The 14511-nt window shown below is 34.5% G+C and overlaps 2 protein-coding genes across 3 annotated transcripts; one reads left to right on the top strand and one right to left on the bottom strand.

Annotated features, from left to right (window-relative positions):
- Nucleotides 1-3029: 3029 nt before the first annotated feature.
- Nucleotides 3030-10498, bottom strand: LOC126854901 (uncharacterized). 2 transcript variants are annotated; one of them, XM_050602064.1, is made up of 9 exons: nt 10443-10498; nt 9056-9911; nt 8271-8863; nt 7860-8192; nt 7680-7748; nt 7037-7604; nt 6687-6960; nt 6383-6568; nt 3030-6238 (listed from the first exon to the last, which is right to left on the bottom strand). In XM_050602064.1, the coding sequence occupies exons 2-9, from the start codon at nt 9210-9212 to the stop codon at nt 4471-4473; spliced, it is 3948 nt and encodes a 1315-aa protein (XP_050458021.1). In that variant the 5' UTR covers nt 9213-9911; nt 10443-10498; the 3' UTR covers nt 3030-4470. The 2 variants fall into 2 exon arrangements, with proteins under 2 accessions (XP_050458021.1, XP_050458022.1); XM_050602065.1 differs by having other exon boundaries at nt 6687-6939.
- Nucleotides 10499-10617: 119 nt separating this feature from the next.
- Nucleotides 10618-14416, top strand: LOC126854912 (sterol carrier protein 2-like). The gene is made up of 3 exons (XM_050602092.1): nt 10618-11438; nt 11516-11891; nt 11979-14416. Exons 1-3 carry the CDS (start codon nt 11009-11011, stop codon nt 12793-12795), a joined length of 1623 nt encoding a protein of 540 aa, XP_050458049.1. The 5' UTR covers nt 10618-11008; the 3' UTR covers nt 12796-14416.
- The last annotated feature ends 95 nt before the right edge of the window (nt 14417-14511 follow it).

The following is a 14511-nucleotide window of genomic DNA, read 5'->3' as shown; positions in this document are numbered from 1 at the left end:
TATTTCTGGACTATATTTTGTTACGTGAAAAGAGCGATACAGATTAATCGTATCTATTAATTTATATCTGTTAAATCAAAAGCAGAGTAATACAGTCGCGAAATGATATAATTTAATATTTGTCTTTTAAGATATGTACATATCTCTCTGTCGACCATGTAGATGACGGTACGTCATAATAAGAAATTATATAATGGAAAGTTTTTTTTTCGCTTCATGGTTCAAACAAACAAATTTTTTAAATAAACTTGAAAATATTAATGAATATTAACATAATTTTGAGGCACATTTGACAACATCTCATTTCTTCCTTTTGTTTATTTTTCTAAGTGTTTTGCGACTTATTTTACGATTGCGATTGCGTATCACAAAATACAAAACCGAGATTGTGAAAAAAGATAATGCATTTATTTTTATACCAAATGCAGTAACGGCAAAGTGATCGTTTAATTGTTTATTTGTAAATATCTTTTGTATATATATTTTTTAAATATTATTATAAAAATGATTCACTAAAATGTGATTGAATCTAACGATTTGAATAAAATATTTATTACCGTATATTTGCTTCATTTTTATTCATACCTCATAGATCGTAAAAACCTCTAATTATAATTATAATATTATGTAAAAATTTAAATATCTAAATCAATATTTTAACAAATAATTAACATCAACATACATGTTTGCTTGGTATATTAATATACCATTATATGAAATCATAATTAGGATAATAAATTTTTACTGCCAACGTAATTGTCAATAAACGTCAATCTCTTTAATAAGGCAATGTACAAAACTTATCGCATACACAGTATGCATATCTTTTATATCGAAATATAAAATTCATTAACATTCGTCTAGAATTAAATAATTAAACATTAATGTACAAGATATTCACTGGGATAATCGAGTCTCGCTTATTAATAGAGTTTCGGATCGATTATTCTGCTCCCTCCATCAACCCTCCCTTCTCTCATTCTCTCTCTCTCTCTCTCTTCCATTCTCACTCTTTTTTCATTTTAACTCATTTTCTCCACTCTTAATTCAAATGTTTGTTTAATTTAATTAAATTGCAGAAGTATTCGTAATTTTGTCACACATCAGAAAAGATATGTGTTACATTGCACCAAAAAAATACAAGATTAAAATTAATTTTAATGAAAAAAGGCACTTCTAGCTAGAATATTTTACATAAATCGTATTATCTCAATAACAAAGAATAGCTTTTCTATCAAAACTTCAAATCAAAATGTAGTTTTTTTTTAAATGCAGTATATATATATATATATATATATATATATATATATATATATGTATATATATACCACAGGCTGCCTCAAATGTAATGTATATCAGTATCATAATAATGCTGCAAAAAAACTGGAAGCGGATTTTTGTTTAAGGAATTTTGTGTAGTATATGTAGAATTTTCAATATTACATTTTTCAAATAAACTTTAATTTATTTTCAAGGAAAAATTAGCTTAATTGCAAATTTACTTTTTCTTAATGTATTTAGATTAATATTTTATTTTTATTAATAAAAAATTTTTCTATAATTTAGAAATACATTTTTATTTAAAAACAAATCGGATAATAATTACTGAAAAAATAAAATTCTATTGCTTATATACATCTTAGAACTACTGCATTTATTGAAATAACTTATTCAATATTTTATTATAATTAATAGCAAATTCAATTGTTTAGCTAGGCATTATATGAAGAAACTTTTTAATTATGTTAAAAAGCTTAAATAATAGAGAGAACATTATTTTTTTACTTATTTATAATAAGTTGTTAATTAACAATTATTAAATATATATACAAATCAGCTACATCTTTGCAGCTTTGTTTAATTATATAATATATAATAAATAGATATTCAAGAATGGAAAATAAATGTCTATGTTTATATATATATATATATATATATATATATATATATATATATATATATATGTATAAAAAGGATAAAATTCTATTATTGATTTTACACATCTCTGAGACAGCCTGTAACATAAATCTCAATATAAAGTTGTAAGAAATTTTATGCAATTACTCAATACTATACAATAGTAGATCGCGCAAGATCTTCGAAAGTATATATTTTTCTATCTGAATAGATCATTCCGTTTATTAAATCGCTTTGGATCGTATTCCACACGTACTCTGCATATTTTTCCGCGCTCGATTCTCATGGAGAACTATTATTTGTTATAGTGATACACGATAATCGAAATAATTATTATTTTGTTCGCTCGCCGGTAAAAGCTCCTCTAATTTAATTGTCATCATCGCGACATCGAAAAAAATGAAGAAGATGACGAGCAACAAAACGGATCGATAAATCAGAGATTGAATTTTCTTAATCGCGTAGAAAAATTAAAAATAAGGACAAACAATGCATAGGTCACTCGCGTGTGTTAAGATCGCGATTTTTGTAAAAAAATTATATGATCGAATAAATATATACGTCGCCAAATGTGTGCGTTTTATGCATTATCGTAATAATCATAATACATTTACGAATCGCGGATGACTTACGTGCGTTGATAAAACGGCGCTCAAAAAGAAAATACGTCAAGAACAGGAATACGGTTTCATATCGATGAATTTAAAAGTGTTGGAGAAAGGTCCTCGATATTATTTTATTAAATCAGAGTTCCACGGTTTTCTTTTTTTTTTTTTACCTTTGCTACACTTGTTTTCTATGCGCATTCACTATCGGTCCATATCGTATACATCGCAACGATTCGCTTGTTTCCGAATGGAACATAACATAGTATCAACTAATTGGCAAATATTGAAAAAAAATTAATGTACTGATCAATCCAATAAAAATAAAAATAAAAATTAATAAATTTTCATAGAATTTCTAAATAAAAAATCAAAATCCGCACTAATAATTCAATTTAATATCCATATTTGTTAAAAAGAAATGTGATAATATCTAAATAGGCAAATAATTGCAAAGGATAATAAACAATTTTGTTTACTACATACACGGCTAATGAAACAAGCATATCGTTCCTGCATAGCCTTTATATTCGCTTTACATTTCTATTTCTGATCACAACTACAGAAAAATATTAACAATTACATAAGAGCACCTTATATCGATAGCCTATCTCTCTCTTTCTCTCTCGAATTAATATCTTATATACGAAACGATTCTATGTGATTTTGTAGTTTATAAAGAACGAATTGAAAACACGACGCTTCAGATTGATTTTCTGCAACTTAATTATTTATTGCCGTTTCATTATGAAAACGATTTACTACGAAACATTCATTTATGTGTATATATTTGAGAAACAACAATAGGAAAATTGTACGAAACGGACCAAAACGTAAACACTGCATTTTACTAATACTTAGATGATTCATTAATACGCCTGTATTTTTTGCATTTTTCCTTTTTTTCTTCTTTTTATAATGAACCTCAAGCTCAAATAGCAGACAGAATCAGATAGGTTGAAGACGGGGAAACAGGTGATTGTGATTTTTATGTTCAAAAATGAATGAGGAAGGAAAATAATAGAAGATCCGTGAAGAATAAATTAAAACGATTGAATAAAAAACACACACAAAAATTGGAACTGATACAATTTTGATGAGTTCAATTCTCTATACATAATAAACATAGAATTTATTTTTTCACGTTATTAATAGTTTCCATATGCATGGAAATTTGAACTCAGCAAAATTACATTAGTTTCAATCGTTGTTATCAATAAGCTATCAATCATCATTTAACTATCGTTATTTGCGATTCAATGCTCAATCTTGCTCGCTAGTTCGCCAAAATATGGATTTCTTCGCACAAGTCTTCTCACTTGACGGATTTATCATTACAATCCTCCTCTAGCATGTATATCAATAACACAAACTCTCCTGAAAATCTATGAGGGTGATAGTGGTATTGATTAATAATTATCGGAGCGACTATGAACGACTTGATTCATCACATGTGTTTTTATTATTATCTGATCTACGAATAGCATGTACATGTGTATATATATGTATATACATGCATGAACTCAAGTCGCTTCGATAATATTTGTAAGATCTTAACGAAATATGTAATATGTATATCTATATACGTGTATGTATATTATATATTTATAGTTTTTTATTTATATATTTATATAGGCGAATCAATCGCACACAGAAGGATGTGAAGAATCTTCATTACAGAAGATTTCCATCTGGAGCCAATTGTGTGTGTATATGTATGGTAAGTATGTTGCGCGCAATGCGCGAGTATGTATATATATATATATATATATGTGTGTGTGTGTGTGTGTGTGTGTGCGCGCGCGCGCGCGCGCGTGCGTGTGTGTGTGTCTGAATGTCAAAACATAACAGTTCGCATATTTACAGGGTGCAAAGCGCACTTCGTATGTTTTCGGTCAGATTATGACAACTGAGATCCGTCATCGAGTCTTTCGAATTTTGCGCTTATCTACCAATTACTGCCTCGTCCCCGGCCTCTGAAGCCACCGCCGCCCCGAAACTGTCCACCTCCGCGTTTCAGTCCTCTCGGCGAAAAATTACCGGCCGCAGGTCCGCGCGGCCCTCTGTCCATCCATGGGCCCCGTGGCGGTAATCCACCTCTAAAACCTCTATTCCCTCTAGAAGGTGGAGGCGGCGGTCCACCTCGCCAGGGCGGGAAAGGCGCACCTAGGCGTGGCCGAAAGTTCGGCCCGTCGTACTCGTACATCATGGCGGGATGCAATTCCGTCGACGATGTATTAACGTGCGGCGAAGGACTATTTGGTCCTGATGATTCGCTCGTGCTTGGCGTTTGCGGACCGTTCGGTAATAGAGTTCTCTTTTTGTTAGAACTTCCTTCATCATGACTCTGTTCATCAAAACTACCGTTCGTCGATGGTCTTTTCAATTCGTTACCCGATGTGGTCGAGCTCATCAATTCGTCCAATTGTTCGTTTTCCGTGAAATTCACTTCTTGTCTCTGATCGATCGATTCGCATTTGTCAATCGCACTTGTCTTCTCCGTAGGATCGGAATGCTCGGCCGATTCTACATGTTCCTCGTAGTCTGAAATAGGAACATACTGATTTTGTTGTTGCGGGTCATCGCTGGTGCTGTCAGATGTTATCGGAATAACTGTCACTTGATTCATTGATGGCTGATCATCCGACTTTAGTGAGGGTACTTGCTGCTCGTGATCGGGGCCTATTTGGTAACCTTGCTGTAGCTGATTATGCTCAGATTCGTGAGAACTCGGTGGATCGTGTGATGTCCGTCGTGCTTGTGGCATCGAAGAGTTCTGACAATTATCGGAATCGTGTTCTGGCTCTGTTTGAGCATCCGCTATGTTGGATGGAACGTTGCTCTCCTGATCGAAATCCGGCATACCAATTGGCATGCCTTCCTCATCTAAGATTACAACAGTGTCGGGTGGTTGCAGTAATAATGGTCGATTGTTAGTCAAAGTGTCCGGCGATGATTGATGATGCTGCTGATCCTGCGATCTTGATTTACGATTACTCGTCAAATTATTGCGTTGTTTCATGTTGTGATCATCCGAGTATCGATCGCGGCGATTCCTCGGAAATCCACGTCCGCCGTTGCCGCGATTGTTCCGTTCATTTCTGTGGAAGGATGAATTATCACGCTGATGTTGATGATCCATCGATTGTGAGTATCTGCCGCGTCCTGATGATTCGGTCAAAAAATCCTGTTTGGACCGAATAGTGTGTTCTCTGTCACGATATTCAAAATCTTGTGACTGATGAAAATCTTGCTGTGACTGATGAAGTTGATGAAACTCTTGCTGATTCGGATGAAAGTCCTGTTGATTTGGCAGAAAGTTCGGCGGCGGTAATCTGTTCTGATGAAAATTCGGCTGATTTCGATGAAAATCTCCCGACTGATTACGATGAGAGAATTCCGGTTGCTCTTGCCGAAAACCACCTTGACCTTGGTGTTGAAATTGTTGTGACAGTGACGGCGGTGGTGGCGGTCCTGAATGTATCAAGTGCATATCCTGACCACCACGAGAGCCTGGCATTTGTCCGGTAGGAAGAGAAATTATACGCATATCCATGTCGAGATGGGATGTAGTCGATGGTGGCATGCCGACACGCATGTCGTGATCTTGTGATCTCAAGTCAACGAGGACTCTGTTTTTTGGCTTACTATCAGTTTCGTCATCCGACATCTCCATATCGACGCTCTCGACGATATCACCGGGTTGCATGCGTCGCCTAGATTATAAAAATTATATAAGAATTATATACAAGAGACAAAAAAAAAATATAAATTATACAAAAAATGTAATGTGCCTATATATATATATAGACGATAATATTGCATGAAAAAAGAGGTAATACTTAATTTAATGAACTCACCGATAATCTTGATCACTTGTGGACCATAGATTATTGTTATTGGGCAAAGAAGGCAATGATGAATCGCCGAGATTGTGATTAGCTGGACTACCTGTCAAACTAATCAAATTGCGATGATCTACATCTGCTGCTTTCATCAACCGATACGGTAGCTGATTTTCGACAGCCATTGGAATTGGAATCACTCTGTACAAATAAAATAAATAAATAAATAAATATATATATATATATATATATATATATATATATATATGTATGTATGTATATTGTATATATAAGTAAATTAAGTAAAATTGTATACTACCTGTGATCTACGTCTCCTGTGGTATTAAGAGATTCTTGTGGTTGTGGCTCATTATATTCCACCGGCTCGGCGAAGCCAGCTTTCTCATACATGGGCGGTGATTCGGGAGTCTCTGATAATATGTCATTCTTCGTTCTGCCCGGCCATGTAGGATCATTATTGGAGTCCCATCTCTCTCCATCGCGGTCCATCCATGAACTCTTGTTTTTATCGTCGCATTCACCGGGCCACGTGGGATTCATGCTGTTCTTTCCTGAACATATAGCGAAATTCGCTATATCAAACAGCCATATTATCATCGCAGCAATGGCGAAATCAACAATTATATTTATAGCATTATGTCTATCTACCTTTTTCCTCCCATTTGGCTGATTCCTTGACGTTTTCATTCGGTGGCGTCCACGTGGGAAACTTCGGTGGCAATTTATTGTAACAATTTTCGTCATCGAGAAAAATGGGTGGTGGTAAGGGAGGAGGTGGTAAAGGATTAACTGCATTAGAGTTAGCGGAACCATCAAAAGGACCAGTCATATTACTTTGACTGTTTTGACTGGAATATGGAGAAGGTGTATGGGATTCAGCAGGCAGATTGCGAATCGACAATGGAGTACTGTGACTAATCTGGCAATTATTTAAACCAGCACCACCAAGAGGTGGCACACCCTGACTACCCATCATTCTTGAAATCACAGGCGTTACGGGAAGTTGTCCTAATGTAGGCGAGTTTCTATAGTTGGTGCGTTGTGGCGATTCTATTCGATTCTCAGAAACGTCCAGCCCCAGACCTGGTATTAGGCCTGGATCCGGCGTTCCGTCGGAAGAAGGAAGAACTGTTTTTAAAAAACTAGATATATTGAAGTCAGCGTTGCTGTTTTCATTCTTCGATGGTCTCATACTAATCACTTCTATTGGTTTTGCCTTAAAATAAAATAAAAGTTAAAAAATATATATGTATATGTTTTTCAATCTTGCAAATATACACTAAATAATTACCTCCAAAGATTCATTATACTGTTGAGACATTCCAGGAGGTGTTGTGGATCTTTCATTAAACAAATTTCTCTAAAGGAAGCAAAAAAATAATATACAATCTGTTTATAACAGTACAAAGTTATTAAACTTTCTGTTACTTTTATAAAATAATATATTCACAACTATATTGCTCTATCTCACCATATTACCAAAATCCATGTTTCCTCCCATAAAAGAAGGAAAATTATTGGTAAAATCCGTCGATTCGTTGCCTTGTACCGAATCAGGTGCAGGTACAGGTATAGGATCATATTCGTGAGAATATGAGCCATAGATGGATGGTGGTGCTACATCAATTACTCCCAATTGATTATTTGTCGCCTGAGTCTCATCTCCTGGAAGTTCTATATCGCTGTCGGGACTCGGCGAAGGTGCGTTCACATCCGGTGATGGTATCGGCGAGACAAATGTCGGTAGCAGTTCGTCCAATTTTTTCTTCAAATTTTTCACACGACTACCAAAATTCCGGTATGCCTATTCACGAAAAAATGCATACAGTATATGTATAACAAAATATCGGTATTTAATTCTTTTGCAAAATCTAATATTTACATTTGTCACTATTTTAACCTCCCCACGTTGTGTTTCATAAAACTGATCTGCTTGCTCCAATAACTCAATCACTTGTGTCCTTTCTCTGATCTCTGCTTCTAATGATCGAACATAATTTTCAACATTTCTTGCAACCAAATCTATTTCCTTTTCCGCATCTTCCATACGCCTTCTATCCTTTAATGATGCACGTAACTCTTCCGCAGATTCTATGTCTATGTTACTTTCCCTTAAGTCACGGAGTCTAGCATCAGTTGCTTGTTCCAGAGTCGCACAAGATCTCATCGTAGAGATGAGCAAAGCTGCCTGAAACTCCTCGGATTGTGCAGTCGGCTGGGGTTCCAATTTCTTTTTTGGTGCCGCCGAAATTAAACCGGACAGATCGGCGAGGAATTCTTCATCATAGACTTGCCTCTGATCCCAGATCTTGAAGATTCTCAATATACGATGTTTTACTTTCTCATCACGAACCATAGTTGTTGCTCGTTGCAAAGTAGTGCCCCATGACTCCACAAATTCAAAATTCTTCCGTTTTGAATATTGAATAACATCATTCGCCAGATAGAACAATGTGAGCCGATGTTCGACTTTTACTGTTACATGCAAAAAGAATAGATGTAATATATCTATATATTAAACATCTCAAAATTGAAATTTATCTTTAAAATTATACAAAATTTCAGTTAATCTGACATATATCAACAAAGAATTTATTATTATCCCTACTATGGAGATATATACAGATACATAAAAAGAGTGAAAATTGAAAGTTTATTTAACTTTACCTTTTTTTAAAACTTGCAACCAAGTGGCAACAATCTTTTTGTGATGCTGTCTTCTCTCCAGACACCACGCAGAGAGCCCTTGTATAGACTCCTGAGAGTCTTTCAATGTATGGAGTCTCCGCTCGAAGAGCTCCACATCAAAATCGCTATTTGCCATCGTGAGACTGTTACTCAATGATCATTAGTTCATAGAAACGACAGTTCGTCACATTGTAACGTGAACCACCGCGACAAACACGCGCGACGATGTTCCGGTATCATAAAAACAAGTATAGAAAGATTTACTCGAGTAACCTAACCAAAATCGCGCTCCGTAGCAGGCGAGCGGTAAACACACAGTTAGGAGGGGGAACGAGGGGGGAAGGGAAGGGAGGGAGTTTAGAGAAACCCGCGATGGCGCGCGATCACTTCACTGACTCGATGGCATTCTTGTCCCGATCCCGCAACACATCGCAGAGGGACGTGAAGATGATCTGACAGCACTCTGAATTCTCGAATAATCCTCGTGTGCGAGCTGCGCTCTTCGTTTGGAATGACTCGTTTCGACGAGGACGCCGAGATGAGCGAGCGAGCGCTACAACGGCGACGCGGGGATCGAATACACGAATTGTCACAACGACGTTCTATCGCGGCTGCGACTGTCGCGCATGCAGCATGTCAACTTTCGCGCCTGATTACTTTTCAAAACCGTGCCAGTCGCGTTCCGATGTGCCGAGTGTTCGAGCGATCTTGAAAACAAGAGTCCGCCATCTTTTCGGTCGGCCAAAACACGACCGCGCAATGGCCGGCGCGGCACATCCAGCGACGTAGACATCTCGAATGCTTGCAAATACAAATGCTTACGCCGTTGCGCGTGCTATGTACATATATATATATATATATATATATATATATATATATATATATGTACATAGCACGCGCTTACGTATATATACTATATATATATATATATATATATATATATATATATACTTTTTCTTATATATGCATCAATTGCATGCAATATTAATGATTTTTTAGCCGCGAGAGGACAACAAAAAAGTGCAGCTAAAAAGAAGTTGATAGAAAAAATCTATTTCCTTATTTCTTTAAAATTATTTATTACATTTATTAAAATTATATTATTAAAATATCGATGTAAAATATCTCTTTATTTAAAAAATTTGTCCAATATCTATTTTTAAATAATATATATATTTTTTCATACTAAGTATATATAAGTTTCATTTTAGTAAATATTCACAATATAATTTGTCAAACCGTCATAATACGAATTGACAGATTATATATAATGATAATTAAATATTAATCTTATCAATCAATTTATAATATCCTTAGTAGAGACAAACGCAACATTTATGTATTTTAAATAATAATAAAAACATACTTGATAAAATACTCGCATTAGGCATTTTTAAGCAAAGGGTTATCAGAGATTCCAGCTGATGTGATGATTCCAACTGATTGGCATATAGCGCTTCGTGCGGTATACTGATATAAGTATTTTTCTCGGGGAAAGATGCGATCGTCCGATTTCCGATCTAGTCTATCATTTGAGCGTAGATCGTGCCGAAGCTAAAATGTGATTGTCATAAGTACATAAGTCCGTAGTCCATGTCAGTTATCACATAGCCGAGAAACAGCTGGAAATAGCTTCATCATTGCAACATTACAATCTTTTTATCAGAGTATAATAAAAGATTAAAGTCCAAGAGACGTGTTTGTTCTGTAGATCAGCAAATTGCCGTCAGTTTTGCAGCGGCTACGTCTGCGTGCATCGTCACTTTTTTTTTTTATTTTTTCGTTCCTTCGTATTTTAACGATTTCTCCGTGATCTGAGACGCAGAAGAAAGTGGCATAACATTTTTATCTGCTCTTATTCGATAGAAATTGCCCGTGTATATTCCTCATATTCCTCGTATTCGTTTTTCTGAATCGGAAGAAATAATCAAGATGGTCCACAAAACGAAGGTATACGTGATCGGTGTCGGAATGACCAAATTCGAGAAACCCGACCAGAGAGATAATTTCGATTATCCGCAAATGGCGAAGGAGGCTGTGACCAAAGCTTTACAGGACGCGCATATAACTTACAACAGTGTCCGAGCCGTCTGCGTTGGATATGTCTACGGCGACTCCACTTGCGGTCAAAGGGCCATTTACGAGATTGGGCTCAGCGGATGTCCCATTTATAATGTCAACAACAATTGCTCCACCGGTTCCACAGCCCTTTATCTTGGTAAACAGATTGTCGAAACTGGTAATGCCGATTGTGTCCTGGCACTTGGATTTGAGAAGATGGAGCGTGGCTCACTGATGTCAAAATATTCAGATCGTACAAATCCCATGGATAAACACATTGAGCTAATGGCAGATATTGCAGGTGAGTTATAGCTAAATTCTAAAATCTAAGGTAGATAATATTATTTGATGCCTGATCTACTTCATGTTTGATTGTAGGTATTTCTGAAGGTCCCCTTACTGCTCAACTATTTGGTAATGCTGGAATTGAACATATGAAAAAATATGGCACAAAGCTCGAACACTTTGCAAAGATTGCATATAAAAACCACCTGCATTCTACAAACAATCCCTATTCACAATTTCAAGAAAAATATACTTTAGAGCAGATAATGAATTCTCCAAAAATATTTGGACCATTGACAAAACTCCAGTGTTGTCCAACCTCTGATGGTGCAGCGGCTGCTATTCTGGCTAACGAGGAGTTTGTTCGAAAGCATCGTTTAGAGTCGCAAGCTGTTGAAATTGTGGCTATGGAAATGTCTACTGATCAGCCTTCAACATTTACCACTCGATCATGCATGAATATTGTCGGGTACAAAAAAATAGAAACATTTTACTTTAGTGAAAACACTCTAATATCTACGAAAATCTACTAATTTGCATTTATATTATTTTGCAGATACGACATGACAAGAAACGCAGCCGAGAAGGTCTTTACATCAACTAATTACAAACCGAGCGACGTGGATGTAGTAGAACTACATGATTGCTTTTCTGTAAACGAATTAATTACTTATGAAGCTTTGGGATTGTGTCCTGTCGGGTACGGCGGCAAGATGGTAGACTCTGGAAACAACACTTACGGTGGCAAGTACGTCGTGAACCCTAGCGGTGGTTTAATCTCGAAGGGGCATCCACTGGGCGCTACGGGATTAGCACAATGCGCCGAGCTTTGCTGGCAACTTCGAGGCGAGGCCGGCAAGAGGCAGGTGCAGGGCGCGAAATTGGCGCTGCAACATAACATAGGTTTGGGTGGTGCGGTCGTCGTAGCTCTTTATCGCTTAGGTTTTCCGAAACAATCGGTGATTAGGAAACACGTGAATGTCGCTGCTGATCCAAGCGTGTTCCAAGCAAATGTGCTCTTCAAAACATTGGCGATCGCGATGGAAGAGGACGAGGATGGTCTAATCGATAAAGTGCGGGGTATCTACGGATTTAAAGTTACAAATGGCCCAAATGGCGCCGAAGGATATTGGATCGTGGATGCTAAAACAGGCAAAGGAAAAGTCGAGTATAATAGCAAAACCAAACCCGATGTCACTTTTACGATTAGCGACACCGACATCGTCGATTTTATCTCTGGAAAATTGAATCCACAAAAGGCCTTCTTCCAAGGAAAAGTCAAAATTCAAGGAAACATGGGACTTGCTATGAAATTGCCTGATCTGCAGAGACGTGCCGCTAAGAAAATTGAATTGCTTCGTTCAAGATTGTAAGATGTACGAAATACGAATTTGCTTTATAATAGGGCGCGTCGTAATAATCATGAAGCACGAAGCATATCTCTTTCTCGCGCATTTTATCTTTCCTGAATAAATTTGGCTAGCAAAATTGATAGTTTTATCGAGAGTTTTATACTTACAATATGTAATCATATGGAATGTAATTATATGACAGACCTAAATTTTCGATAAAGGTTTAGTCGGAATAAACAGATACAGACAATCTATTGTAGATAATGACAGATACAGAAAGAATTATTTTTATGATATATTAATAGTAAACTTATATTAACTTTCATATTACATGCTCGTATACATGATATTTGCATGTAATAATTTCAATACAATATATATACAAATATACAATATCTGAAATATAAATACTCAAGATACATAAGAATAAACAGAAGTTCTCTCTTCAATTCAATTCAATTCAATTCAATTCAACACATTTGTATCTTGTAATATATTTTAAAAATGTGTATCTTATGTACGTATAAAATCAAGATAATAATATAGTATTTGTGCAATTAAGCGAATTAGTAATAAACTTTCGAGAATTTTCGCTCAAACAATTAATTTTTTGCAGATACGAAGATTGTATATATGAAGAGAGATAAAAAAAGTAACTTATACACTTTGAATTGAGATCAATTAGATACAAAGACTTTAAATCTAAGTAATGATTAGCCAATATAAGTGTATATGTGCTATTGATTGTATAAATTATTTTTTATACTTTTTTCAGCTCAATTATTTTCAAATTAGCTGTATTGTTGCGAAAAATATAATTGCATCATCATTCCTTAAGATGCAGTTATATGCTTTATATCAAGAATCATTTCATTTATTTTTGTTAAATAAATAATTAGATAAAATCATATATTGAAAATTTGTAGAGCTTTTTATGGCAAGATACACATATATATATCTTTAAACTAAATTTTAAAATTAAAAAAATATAATATAACGTGAAAGTAATAAAATAGTAATAAAAAAGATAATTATTTTTAATAATTTGATGTATATAAATCAAATATATTTTATAATTGAATTGACGATTTATATTAAAATAATTATTTGTTAAATTTGCATTTTATCTGAAAATTTAACTTTTTATTTAGCATTCCATAATCATTAAGAATTTTTATTTTTTAATATAACTATAAAAGGACATGAAATATTTTTATACATATAAAAATAATACATCTTTATATGGGAAAAGAATAAAAAAAAAACAGATGTAAGATTAATATTGTAAGGAGAAATTTAGTTTTACACCTCTTTTATATATCTTTTGTATATAAATATATATATGAAAATCGAGCGCGGATAAAAACATCTTTTATTAAAGTCCCAGTTATTCTCTGGAAGAAATTAAATTTCAATAATATACAATAAATTCTTATTGTATTAAAATGGAGATTAAAGTTAGGAATAAATGACATAATAATAATACATACGAAATATTAAGATATTTTACATTCGATACATTAATCACTTTTATCATAAGGTATTAAGTTGAAGAAATGTAATGTATACAATGTTTATACTTTTTCGTACAATGTAACAGGTGAAATGTTTCAAAATATTAATAAAAGTTGACAAAAATAAATAGGTTTTTGATCCTTTTCTATCTTTTATATATATATATATATATATATATATATATATATATATATATATTTCGCCATATTTTTTATTATAAAC

This window comes from Cataglyphis hispanica, chromosome 15 (genome assembly GCF_021464435.1).
Source record: "Cataglyphis hispanica isolate Lineage 1 chromosome 15, ULB_Chis1_1.0, whole genome shotgun sequence".
Lineage (NCBI taxonomy): Eukaryota > Metazoa > Arthropoda > Insecta > Hymenoptera > Formicidae > Cataglyphis > Cataglyphis hispanica.
The sequence above is the reverse complement of the archived record's forward strand: the minus strand, read 5'-3'. Positions and strand labels throughout refer to the sequence as shown.

What these genes read in the sequence shown, in the direction of transcription:
- LOC126854901 (XM_050602064.1), bottom strand. Translation starts at nt 9,212, where the DNA reads ATGGCAAATAGCGATTTTGATGTGGAGCTCTTCGAGCGGAGACTCCAT. An exon ending in AGCCAAATGGGAGGAAAAAG is followed by an intron (nt 6,961 to 7,036) that starts GTAGATAGACAT and finishes TGTTTGATATAG; the next exon opens with CGAATTTCGCTATATGTTCA. An exon ending in ACAAGTGATCAAGATTATCG is followed by an intron (nt 6,239 to 6,382) that starts GTGAGTTCATTA and finishes TTTATAATCTAG; the next exon opens with GCGACGCATGCAACCCGGTG.
- LOC126854912 (XM_050602092.1), top strand. Translation starts at nt 11,009, where the DNA reads ATGGTCCACAAAACGAAGGTATACGTGATCGGTGTCGGAATGACCAAA. An exon ending in GCTAATGGCAGATATTGCAG is followed by an intron (nt 11,439 to 11,515) that starts GTGAGTTATAGC and finishes GTTTGATTGTAG; the next exon opens with GTATTTCTGAAGGTCCCCTT. An exon ending in TCATGCATGAATATTGTCGG is followed by an intron (nt 11,892 to 11,978) that starts GTACAAAAAAAT and finishes ATTATTTTGCAG; the next exon opens with ATACGACATGACAAGAAACG.